The sequence below is a fragment of the Ctenopharyngodon idella genome, chromosome 3, assembly GCF_019924925.1.
Source record: "Ctenopharyngodon idella isolate HZGC_01 chromosome 3, HZGC01, whole genome shotgun sequence".
In the NCBI taxonomy this organism is placed as follows: Eukaryota; Metazoa; Chordata; class Actinopteri; order Cypriniformes; family Xenocyprididae; genus Ctenopharyngodon; species Ctenopharyngodon idella.
Window position 1 is genome coordinate 11,932,137 of NC_067222.1, and position 12,676 is coordinate 11,944,812.

The 12,676-nt window shown below is 38.3% G+C and overlaps 1 protein-coding gene across 20 annotated transcripts in view; it reads right to left on the reverse strand.

The window, feature by feature from the left end:
• Window positions 1-12,676, reverse strand: part of LOC127509886 (gastrula zinc finger protein XlCGF7.1-like) — a 115,628-nt gene that overhangs the window by 59,462 nt on the left and 43,490 nt on the right. The window contains exons 1-3 of one of the 20 annotated variants that reach the window (XM_051889144.1): window positions 9,250-10,120; window positions 7,189-8,013; window positions 5,870-6,974 (exon numbers count right to left, since the gene is read on the reverse strand). The exons of 14 other annotated variants lie outside the window; for them this stretch is intronic. In XM_051889144.1, the coding sequence (XP_051745104.1) occupies window positions 7,196-8,013; window positions 9,250-9,307 (876 nt within the window). In that variant the 5' untranslated portion in view covers window positions 9,308-10,120 and the 3' untranslated portion in view covers window positions 5,870-6,974; window positions 7,189-7,195. Of the gene's footprint in view, window positions 1-5,869; window positions 6,975-7,188; window positions 8,014-9,249; window positions 10,121-12,676 lie in introns of those variants that run through there. 5 more of the 20 variants (XM_051889124.1, XM_051889140.1, XM_051889135.1 and 2 more) reach the window with 5 other exon arrangements.

The window sequence follows — 12,676 nt, forward strand, 5'->3', positions numbered from 1 at the left end:
GTATACATGAGACTAGATAATGATCTGATAATGATCAGCATAAACATTGATTCCATGTGACAATATTAGATCTAAAGTATGATTACGATAATGAGTGGGTCCTAACACATGTTGTTTAACTCCAATAGAGTTTAAAATATCTCTAAATTCCAATCTCACTGCGTCTTTTTCATTATATATATATATATATATATATATATATATATATATATATATATATATAAAAATTGACAGCAAGCAGATGGTCGGTTTAGCCAGTCTGTCTGCTTCCTGACCTGGGCCCCAGTTTGTCATGTTTCAGCTCTAAGACTATGTGCCATATTAATAGAGAGAAGAGCAGCACCATCCCAGGAGGGATGAATACCATTTCTTTTCAACAGGTCAGGTCTGCCCCAAAACCTTTTCCAATTGTCTATGAACCCTATGTTATTCTGCGGACACCACTTAGACAGCCAGCCATTGAGTGATGATAGTCTGCTAAGTAAGGGGACCAGAGCAAATTACAGTGTCTGACATTGTCTACTTTGAGAGCTAAGTGTGGTAGATGGGTCGTTAAACCTGTAAGGCTGAACCTGTAAACAAATTGTATTTTACTATTGCACTATTGTGGAAAATGCACTACCACTTAATGTACATATTTGTAAAGAAAAAAAACTGAGAAATTGTTCAAAATGCAAAGAAAAATGTTGTAATTGTTTGTTTTAGAATTTAGATAGGAGCAGACCTTCCAGAAAAAGGCAGAATAATCCTCTAAGGTCTGTTGAGACAAAGGTAATCTACCCTTTGATCTCTAGAAAGGGGTGATGTGGTGATGTTGCTATGGTGTTCTAGGTTGGCATGAGTTATATGATGTCACGAGATGGCGACATGGACACGCCAGTGTAATATATGTATAACATTGCCAAAATAAAGTAAAGAAACATGTTTATACAGACACAACAACACTATATAGGAAAAATAAAGAAAGTTCAAAGTTAATAATATGATAATACATATAACATGAATATATAATAATAATATAATATATATATAAAAAAGGACAATGACAAGGTTAAGTATCTGAATAATTCATCATAATCCATCCAATACGTACATATATATTTATATATTTTATTATAATAATTTATATATTATTTATAAGCCTGAGGGATGAAACAACAATTAAATTCAACAAGAAAAAGATGAAAACCTGAAGGAGATTTAAGCTAGCATTTACAGCCTTTGCCATGACAAGGTGCTCCTGTTTTCACTGATCATCCTTTAGATGTTTCTATAACTTGATTGGAGTCCACCTGTGCTAAATTCAGTTGATTGGACATGATTTGGAAAGGCACACACCTGTCTATTGTAGGGAACAGCACATTCCAGGGCCCAGTTTATGGCCAGGCCCCTCTCTGTCCATAACAGCGGACAAAGGTTTGCTACATTTTGATTGGATCTTGGTGGACTAACACAAACAAACTGTCCAACGCCATCAGATAAAGATGTAAGGACAACATCCAGACACCTCTTAGAGGGCAAGAAGAAGACCTCTTGTACCAAGCCTGGGAAGGACAGGACTTCTCATTGGTCCACAGGCAGTTTCTGCCCTTCACCCATCTAGAGACTACTTCCTAAGGTTGGCCACAGACCACCATAAAAATTCCTCGGGACCTTAGCAGCAATGGGTGAAACAAAAAGAGATCACAAAGATCCATCCTTATCCATTCAAAACTATGTTTTTAAAACATTAGAACTGATGAAAACTACACATCCATTTCATACTTATTCACAGAAATAAGTATTCTCAGTGACAGCTATTTGTAGTGCAACATCTGACACAAATTCAGCTGTTAATGTACAATTGAAAGAATGCATGACAGTTCAATCTTTTCCCATCATGTTTAGTCTCTATTTGTTTTGAATATTGCCAAATGTATTCTGGTGGTGGTTTGGAAAGTGAGAAATGCATTGGTAAACTTTAAAGACACTGTAAAGACTTCCAACTTTGTGCTTTATGCAAATGAGTTCCACAGGGGAAAGAAGAGTGGGCCGCACTGTGTGTGTCCCCTCTGATGCCAGCAGCCAATCACAGCACTCGAATGGAGAAGCGTCAAATTGCAATCTCCTCCTCATCGGAAAGGTATAAAGGTACCCTTTCAACAGACACTCCTTGTTCTGGGTCTTAACTCAGTAAGGAGTGAGACAATAACAGATACACCAAGTTCTGAGTCTACAGCCATAATAATCTAGTGATAGCCGATTTCAAAACACTGCTTTGAAGCTTTGAAACAAAAGATTGTTTTGAATCAGTTGTTCAGAGCGCCAAAGTCATGTGATTTTAACAGTCTGGCAGTTTGATACACGATCAGAAACAAAAGACTTGTAAAGATTCAAAGCAGTGTTTTGAAAACGGCCATCACTAGATATTGTTGAAAAGTTGTTATTTTGTTTCATTTTGGTGCACAAAAAGCATTCTCGTCACTTATTGTTTAAACACTGTAGTAACATGAACTGTTTTAAATATATTTTTAGTGCCTTGATCTTGAGAGGTTCGGAGACATTGCTGGAAATGCAGGCCTCACTGAGCCATTGGATTGCATCAAAAATAGATGCTTTATCGGTTTTACGTTTGATTTAATCTCTTGTCCAAGTTTTGTTTTTTCCCAGTGTGAGTTTTCTGGTGCTCTTTCAGTTCATCATCTGTAGTAAAGGACTTCCTGCTCTTAAACACACCGCCGTGTCTTTTCTGCTGTAATATTACGAATGAATCTTCTCCTTTGTGTGAATCTTCAGGTGTTTCTTCAGGACTGATGCTCAATGAAACTGTTCACCGCACTGATCACAGTTAAATGGTGTTTCTTCAGAATGAGAAGGCAGATGTGATGTCAGAGTGAAAGCCTGATCCACTTCTTCCCAGTGTCAACTCTCGTGTGAATCTTCAACCTTGATTTACATATCAATCTTTTTTTACACTGAGGGCAGGTGACTTTTGGCTTCTGTTTTTCCTTTCTTGTTCACATCCATCAGGTCTAAAAGCAGCATAGAAAAGTTCTAGAAAAAAATATTCAATTCACTTGGGCTTTTATGTGCTTTAACCCTTTTTAAACTGGACAACCAAGCTGTCTTCATGTTCCTGTAACTCTTCAACCATTTGCACTATTGTAATAATTCAAATGGCTGCAGACAGTAGACAACAGGGCTCGGTATTGACACAATTTTCAGGATTCGATTTGATTTCTATTCACATGCTTGCGATTTGATTATTTTTCTATTCGATTTGATTCGATATTGATTATTTTGGATGTATATCAGATACAATATATGGCAAATTTTCTAGAAGAAAAAAAATCTCTCAACGAATGCTGTAAACTACACATTGGAGTCAGTTGGTACTACATTACTATAATATTGAAGATTAAAATTTAACTTATTTTTATACAAACACTTAAATTACACTCAATGGTGTTTTTTATAACAAATAAAGTTTAGGATTACATAATCATATTTTAACTGCAATTTGTTTTTTTGAAATATAAACATTTAAATCGTGGCTGTCATTACTGATTTATTCAAACATGCATTAAATATTGAAGAACATTAAAAATTATAGTGAATATGTAACGGTGCATGTATTTATCAGAATGCTCCTCTCTAGAGTTCATTTTTCGAGTTTATGGTCACTGAATATGTTTTTCTGAGGTAAATGTGACGTTACGTGACATTGTTTACAAGCTGTTTTATTGACGTCTTTCCGCAGTTGAAACACTGATTGAGTGATTTAATGTGACATGATATGGATTTTGGTAAGTTGTACTGTATCTTTTTAACATACCTTTAGATGTTTATTCATGTTTATTGCGCTGTAACTGGTATTTAAGTGGATAGGATAAGTTCAAATGTGCTCCGCGCTGCCGCTTCTCTTTAACTGAAGCGCTAAAGCGATCTGTCATGTCACATTAAACAGCACCAAAACAGTATTTATTTTATTTATTTCATAATTGTTACAGTTCACTCCAAAACGAAGACGAGGAAAGTAGATTCAAGGAACACAACATGGTTTAATCTCAAGGAATAAGCAGGCGACAGCAAACACACGTAACATTAAACAATACCAGACACTGAACAGAACACAGGCAGGAACTTAAATACACAAAGCAAATGACAGACAGCTGTGAGGGTAATCAGTGTCCATGGTGAATGATGAGTGGCAGGAACTGAAAACAAAGAAGCACGTGACAGTCAAAACAAGCGGGACGAGACGGTGACTGTGACATTAGCTCCCCCCTCCGGTGAGGCGCGTCCTCGCGCCGTAAAGGGACAACTGAGGGAGGACCGGAGGGGGTTCTGGAGGTGGACGGAGTGACGGTGACGGAGTGATGAAGGGAGGACGATGATCCCCTGGTGGCGCTGATGATGGAAGACCGATGGCACAGACCCAGAGCTCCCCAGAGTCGACAGTCCACGGCAGAGTCCAGATGGTGTTGAGCGGACTGATAGCATCTGGGGGACGACCAACGGAGACTTGGCTGGTGGATTCCAGGGCGCAGACGGAGAGCTGGCGAACTCCCGCGACGTCGCTGGCCTGGGAGACCGCGGCGACGTCTTGGTGAGGACTGGCGGAGGTGGAGCTGGAGATCCCGAAGGCTGCGGTGACGCCGGTGCGACGGAGGACAGAGGCGACCCCGAGGGGAAGGAGGAACCCCCTGTAGCCGAAGGGGTGGAGGGACGGAGTGTAGCAGACGGCCCGTAAGTCCATGGCAGAAGAGGAGGGACGACTGACCAAGGGGGAGCCGGCCGGACGAGGGAGACCAGAGGAGCCGTCAGTCGGAGGGTCTCCGGTGGAACCACAGGTGGGAGAGGCCTGGACAGAGCCGGCAGGTCGATGGGCTGAGATGGAGCAAGGAGGTCGGTGGCGGGAGGCGAAGCCACAAAATCTTCATGCCTGGGCGCTGCTGGTGGATGTGCGACCTGTGGCTCGATATCACGGGTTCCACGGAGATGGCGCAGGGTTGTTGACATCCGGCAGCGATGGTACTGGAGGACTGGCTGAGCACGACGTTGATGTCAGCGTGGGCAGAGGAGCAGTAAGGAAAACATAGTCCATAATATAGTCCTTGTGAAATGTTGATGATGAAGATGACGGGTGGGATAGGGTGGGAGTCGACTCCTCGCTGAAGTCAATCAGCCAGTCCTCCCTCTCCGTAGTTGTGGATATTTGTATACTCTCCCTCGTTTGCAGATGTTGTGGGCTCACACCCCTGGTCAGACGTCAGGTGGAGTTCCAGTTCTGGGGCGCGGGTCACCTCTGTCCTCGTGGTTTCGGGAACTGGCTGACCTGTCGTTGCCGGTGGAAACTCTCCATTTGCGGGGGGCTCGCACGAGTACTCCGTGGTCCGTGGAGGAGATACTGGCTCTGGGTCTGGCTGTGCTCTGGATCGGGGACGGACACTCTCCTAACACCTGATGGTCCGGAGGTGTCTGGGAGGTCCATGGAATGATGGTAGTTGGCCCAGATCCAGAACAATGACTTCAGGGTCTCGTCATCATAGGGGCAGGAAAGTGCAACATGGATAAAGTTCTTCGTGTATTATCAAAAATCGCAAACTTGACGGCGTAATCCATTTCAGTATTGGCCTGGTATTCTGTTACAGTTCACTCCAAAGGAAGACGAGGAAAGTAGATTCAAGGAACACAATGTGGTTTAATCTCAAGGAATAAGCAGGCGACAGCAAACACACGTAACATTAAACAATACCGGACACTGAACAGAACACAGGCAGGAACTTAAATACACAAAGCAAATGACAGACAGCTGTGAGGGTAATCAGTGTCCATGGTGAATGATGAGTGGCGGGAACTGAAAACAAAGAAGCACGTGACAGTCAAAACAAACGGGACGAGACGGTGACTGTGACATTAATAAGATGAACGTGATTTGAAATCTGAAACTTTGCCTCATATCAAAATTAACAAAGCACAAAGATTATTGTGATTTATTGGATGGGAGGCGCTACATATTCTTCTCATTCATCAACTGAAAACAGACTAATCGATTCTTGGGATTTAAGAATTGATATCGGTTCGTAAAAATGAGAATCGATTAAAATCGAGTAGTTTTTACCCAGTCCTATTAGACAACGTGGGTTTTTCAGTAATTTATGGGTTATTACGGTGATTTGCCTTTCTTTTGGGGAAAGTGGGTGGAAGGAGGATTTGAGCGGGGAGATATGGAGCGTGGCAGTATAGGGAGTTTTGGATTGCATAAATAATAGAAGAAACGAACACAAACATGGCAAAGAAGTACACAGAATGATTTTTGATCAAACTTGGGAGGCGAGACTCTTTCACATTTGGTGTGTGTATCTGATTCTGTATTATGTGTCTGTGTGGTAAATGTATGCCTACAAATATGTGGGCATATGTAGTATATGTATGTGTGTATGAAAAAGAAATGTCTCCTGAATGAAAACTGTGCAACTGTGTTGAATTTTCAAGTTTGAAGTGTTAAATTCTTTCGATCATCATTTTTTTCTCTTTTTTTTTTCTAAATAAAAATCAGAAAATGTATTCTTTTTTTTTCTTTTTCATTTTCTTTTTTTTTTTTTTTTGCCTATTTACAAACTCACCATACATATTAATTGTCAATAACTAATTTATTGAAAGCCATTCGTTTTCTGAAAAAAAAAATAAAATACACCTTGCACTTGAAGATAGCATATTGTGTGAGAATTTATAAAAAAAAAAACCATAATATGTAAAAAAACGGCTTTTTTAGCTTTAGGTTTAAAGGGTTAATTTGTCATGTTTTAATTCTCGACCTGAAACAAAGTAAATCTGGGGATCATCAGCATGTTCTTCAGTATCATGATGAATGAATGAGGAATGAAGAATAAACACCAAACTCTTTGTTCTTCAGTATCATGATGTTTCATCTGCAGGTTCTGGATCACTGGATCTCTCTGTCCTCTCCTTCCAGATGTTTTCTGGTGGTTCTGCATAAAAACAAATAAGTTACATTCCAACAGACATGATGTGAGATCAACCTGTCCTGTCACTCACTGTGGCTGTAAAGAAACTATTAATGAATGAGGCATTTATATACTGTTCACACAAAGTGCTTCACAATCACATCAGGGGTCTCTTCACATCACCATCAGCTATAGGTGGAGAGGAGAGATCTGACTGACTCAAAGATGAACTACTTACAGTGATTTCAGACTGTGGTGATGTGGTTTTCATGTGTATTCATGTGTATCTTCAGGTGACTTTTAATAGTGAAACTCTTTCCACACTGATCACACGTGTGTGGCTTCTCTCCAGTGTGGATCCTCTCATGTCTTTTCAGATTTTCTGACTGACTGAATCTCTTGTCACTGTATGAACACTTGTAAGGTTTCTCTCCAGTATGAATCCTCTCATGTCTTTTCAGATATGCTGACTGATTGAATCTCTTGTCACAGTGTGAACACTTGTAAGGTTGTTCTCCAGTGTGAATTCTCTGGTGCTGTTTTAAACAGTTTGCTGTAGTAAAAGTCTTCTCACACTCAAAGCACATGTACTCTCTCACACCAGTGTGAATTTTCTGATGTCTCTGTAAATTTCCCAGCCATGAAAAACTCTTTCCACACACAGAACATGAATATGGCTTCTCCTTCGTATGAACTGTCAGGTGTCTCTTCAGGTTTATTGACCCAAGAAATGTTTTTCCACATTGATCACATGTGAACGGCTTCTCTCCGGTGTGGATCTTCATGTGAACATTAAGGTTTGGTGATTGATTGAAGCTCTTTCCACACTGATCACATGTGAACGGCTTCTCACTAGTATGAACTCTCATGTGAACATCAAGACTTTGTCTGGTTGTGAAACTCTTTCCACACTGAGTGCAGGTTGTAGATTTCTTTGCTCTTCTTTTCTTTAAAAATGTCTTTTTAGTCTTTGAGAGACTCAAAGGTTTTTCTCCAGGTTTGACATGATGTTTCTCCTCCACTTCACTCAGTTCTTCACTCTCCTCCTTCACTTCCATCAGGACTGAAATCAAAGAAAAAAGTGTAATTTCATTTTCAGTACATCAAAATAATAATAATAATAAAAATAAATATGAAAAGGACATAAAAACGAACCCTTGTAAGGGTACACAGTTCAATTTAGCTCAAAGGGAATTATTAGTTAATTTACAGGGAATTTTACAGTCACTTATTTTATGACTGAGCAACTGAATCGTCCAGCATTCATTTGAACAGGCCATAACTATCAGCTCTGTAGCGTATATAAATATCCAAACTCTAGTGAAAACACTATTTATTATTAAGGTAACAGAGATCGGCAGTTTAACACATTAAATTCGTAAGCACACAAGACACTTCTCTTTAAAGTTATGAATGAGACAATGATATAAATTGATTATTCTAACACAAACTAAAATCTAACACAAACTAACACACACACACACACTAGTTGCAGAAAGAAGGAAGTGAGGAAAGAGTGAGTTTAAAAAAAGTGAAATTATGAAATCTTAAGTTTCTAGAAATACACTTATGCACTTCATAAGACCAGATCAATCATTAATTTAACCCTTCTATCGCTTCTTAGGCAGGTTATTAGACTTTTTATCAAGGCACCAGTTCAGCTAGAACCTGGAGGTACTTGTGTTCAACATTTGTGTCTTTGAATAGGGATTCCCTTGTCACCGTCTTTAGCTTGTAGAAGGGTGTTTCCCAGGTTCTTTTGATTTGTTTTTGAAATGATGGGAGCACATGAAAATAATCTCAATCCATTGTATTTAGTTTGTACAGCGTTAACTGCATTCATCAACCCTGTTACCAAAGTTACTCAATGAAGAATAATCTATAAAACTTCTATAACAGGAATACAACTTTATCAGGAACTATAAATCAGATTTTGCTTAATTTATGCTTACAACCCTGTCAGCCATTCTGGAAAGTTTATTTACTTGACACAGTTTGGCGTTTACTCTTTATTCCTGAAAAAAATATCAATGATGTAACTATATTAAAAATAATGGTTACGTTGCAAATTGTGAACCAGATATAAATTAAACAGTAAAATAAGACAGTTCAAACAATATTTAGTATTATTTAATATTTAAAGTTTCTCAAACCTCCCTTTACTGACCATTTGTTTAAAAAGAACAACAGATCATTCCGTTTCATAGTTTAACTGTTTATCTAACTGTAATGAAGTGCTTGAATCTTTCTAACATGAATGTTGTTCAGCATCATGAATGAATGAAGAATAAACACCAACCTCTTTGTTCTTCAGTATCTTCAGTGTGTTTCATTCTGCAGGGTTCTGGATCACTCATGTTCTCACTGTCCTCTTTAATAAACTCAGTCTTTGCAGGTTTCAGCTCTTCCTGATGCTCTGATGCTTGTCTGATGGGAATATTCCAGTATTTATTGGGGAACTGATGTGGGAGGAGCTTCACTGATGATGTGATTGCTGTGGGAGGAGCTTCACTGGTGATGTGAGTGATGAGGGAGGAGCTTCATTGATGGTGATGAATTTCAGTGTGGGAGAAGCTGATCTGCCAAAATGGAAAATATATCATTAACTGAGTTTGTTTTAAAATATAATATATAAATATAAATAATGGTCAGAAAACAAGTTGAAAGCATAAAGACAGAAATAAATGTACATATCTGTAACCAACAAACACCCCTCAGTCTGCTGACAGCAATGAAATGAGCTTGAAGTGTCAATTTACAGCAGATCTGAAGACATCAGCATAATAAATGAGGTGAAAACAGGAACTATTGACATGAAATAAAGAGTGTTTTCAGGAGTTTCTCTGTTAATATTGATGATCCTCAGACTATCAACACTCATTCAACAAGACAATCAGATCATTAGCAGATCATCTCACTTTATTCTCAGTGTTTGCTGTTAGAAACTGATTTGAGTCAGGATATATGAGAAAAGCCTAAAAAAACGCTCTTCTGAAAGATAATGATTGAAAGGGAAGGCGTGAATAGTGACATAACAGACTGTTAACAGTAGATGCTCAAAGATGTGCCAAATACTGTTCACAACAACAAAACATCAACATAATCACATACACAAAAACACAAAGAGTACACTGCACTTATCTTCATTTCAGCTGCTCTCTTTCTGCTGGTTGTGTAAAGCTGTGGTGAGATGGAGACAGTAGCCTTACGAAAAAGTTCACTTAATGAAGTACACTTAAATTATGATCAAGTATATTTTTAAGTATGTAGTAAGTGTAATATCAATTTACTAGCAGTAAACTTGTAAATGTCCTGCTTGGGACTAAATTGGCCCGATTTAGTATATAAAAAGCGTATGTTTAAGTGTACTAAGTGTTACAGTAGTAAATTTTAAGTGGACAACTAGTTCACAACCATGTTTCTCAATTGTACTAAATCTGTACAAGTGAACTTATACAGCTGTGCTCAGAATTATTGGCACCCTTGGTAAATATGATCAAAGATGACTAAAAATAAATCTGCATTTTTTAGCCTTTTGATCTTTAATTCATAAAATTAGCAAAAATCTAACCTTTCATTGAAGGAAAAGAATTGAAAGTGGGGGGAAAATCACATTATGAAATACATGTTTTTCTCCAAAACACGTTGGCCACAATTATTGGCACCCCTAGAATTTTTATGAGTAAAATATCTCTGAAGTATATTCCCATTCATATTTACATTTTTAGCACACCAGGGTGATCATGAACATGAAATTATCCAGCCATGACTTCCTGTTCCACAGGAGTATAAACATGAGGAAACACAAAGGCCAAATTCCCGTAATCATTCATCACAATGAGAAAAACCAAAGAATATAGTTCTGATGTGCAGCAAAAGATTGTTGAGCTTCACAAAACAGAAAGTGGCTGTAAGAAAATAGCTAAAGCATTGAAAATCCCCATTTCCACTATCAGGGCAATAATTAAGCAGTTTCAATCAACTAAAGATGTTACAAATCTGCCTGGAAGAGGACCTGTGTCTAAATCATCCTAATGCGCGGTGAGGAGGAGAGTTTGAGTGGCCAAAGACTCTCCAAGGATCACAGCTGGAGAACTGCAGAGATTAGTTGAGTCTTGAGTCTCAGAAAGCCTAAAAAAATATCAAACAGCACCTACATCCCCACAAGTTGTTCAGGAGGGTTTCAAGAAAAATCCTCTGCTCTCATCCAGAAACAATCTCCAGCATATTCAGTTGTCAGACAAGACTGGAACTTCAAACGGGACCGGCTTCTATGGTCAGATGAAACTAAAAAAAAGAGCTTTTTGGCAGCAAACCCACCAGATGGGTTTGGTGCACACATGGATAAAAAGTACCCCATGCCCACGGTTAAATATACTGCTGGATCTTTAATATTGTGGGCCTATTTTTCTGCTGGAGGTCCTGGACATCTTGTTCAAATCCATGGTATCATGGATTCTATCAAATACCAACAGATAAAAATCAAAACCTGACCGCTTCTGTTAGAAATCCAATAATGGGCCGTAATTGGATCTTCCATCGGGACAATGATCCAAAACAAACATCAAAGCCAACTCAAAAATGTGTCACTGAGCACAAAATGAAGCTTCTGCCATGGCCGTCCCAGTCTCCTGACCTGAACCCTAAAGAAAATGAGTGGAGTGAACAGAAGAGAAGAAGCACCAACATGGAGCTGGGAATCTGAAGGATCTGGAGAGGTTCTGCATGAAGGAATGGTCTCTGATCGCTTGTCAGATGTTCTCCAAACTCATCAGGCATTAGAGGTGAAGACTCAGAGCTGTTATCGTGGCAAAAGGAGGTTGCATAAAGTTTTGAATAAAAGGGTGCCAATAATTCAATGAAAGCCTAGATTTTTGCTAATTTTATGAATTAAACCTCAAAAGGATAAACAATGCTTAATTATTTTTATAGTCATCTTTGATCATATTTACCAAGGGTGCCAATAATTCTGACCACCACTGTATGTATATTACTAGTTTACTATGTTAATACTTTAAGTATATTTGCTTTATTAAAATACACTTTGAAGTATACTCTCAGTAAACTATTTAGTTACTAGTTTATACTGCAATAAAGTTTTCTTTAAGGTAACATAGCATCACACTTATAGTTTACCATTTATATATAATTTTTGCACTTTAATTATACTATTATGTATCTATTTATGTATTATATTTTAAATGCTTGAAAAATGTCTTTAAGTGTACTAAAAAAAAAAAAAAAAAAAACATTTATTCTAGCTTCATGCATCCTTTTTATCAACACTTGAATGAGGGTAATTGTTCTGACTTCATGAAGCCACATGGTGTGAATGAACATCAAACTGACTAGAACAAACTCTTTGACAAGTATATACTGGATATCAAGGGTGAAACTGTTAATAATGTAGACGGACAGCAATCTCATTCAATGACAGTCATGTGTGTGGTGAAATATGATTTATTATGCATTAGTAGAAGAGAAGCAAAGGGTCCAGTTTCAAAGATACATGAAAGTATATCTTGCATTTGCATGGAAGAGTAGAAGTGGAAGAGAAACTAGATGTTTTAATGAAAAACAATGAAGAACGAGATAAAAAATATCAGATTGTCTTCCTATGCCTCTTCTTCAGCTCCCTGAATATGACAGCACAAGAACACTGAGTTTTTTTTTTTTAAAGAAATACTAGTTCCCTTTATAAAAGAAAACTGAGTGATACAAAAGCA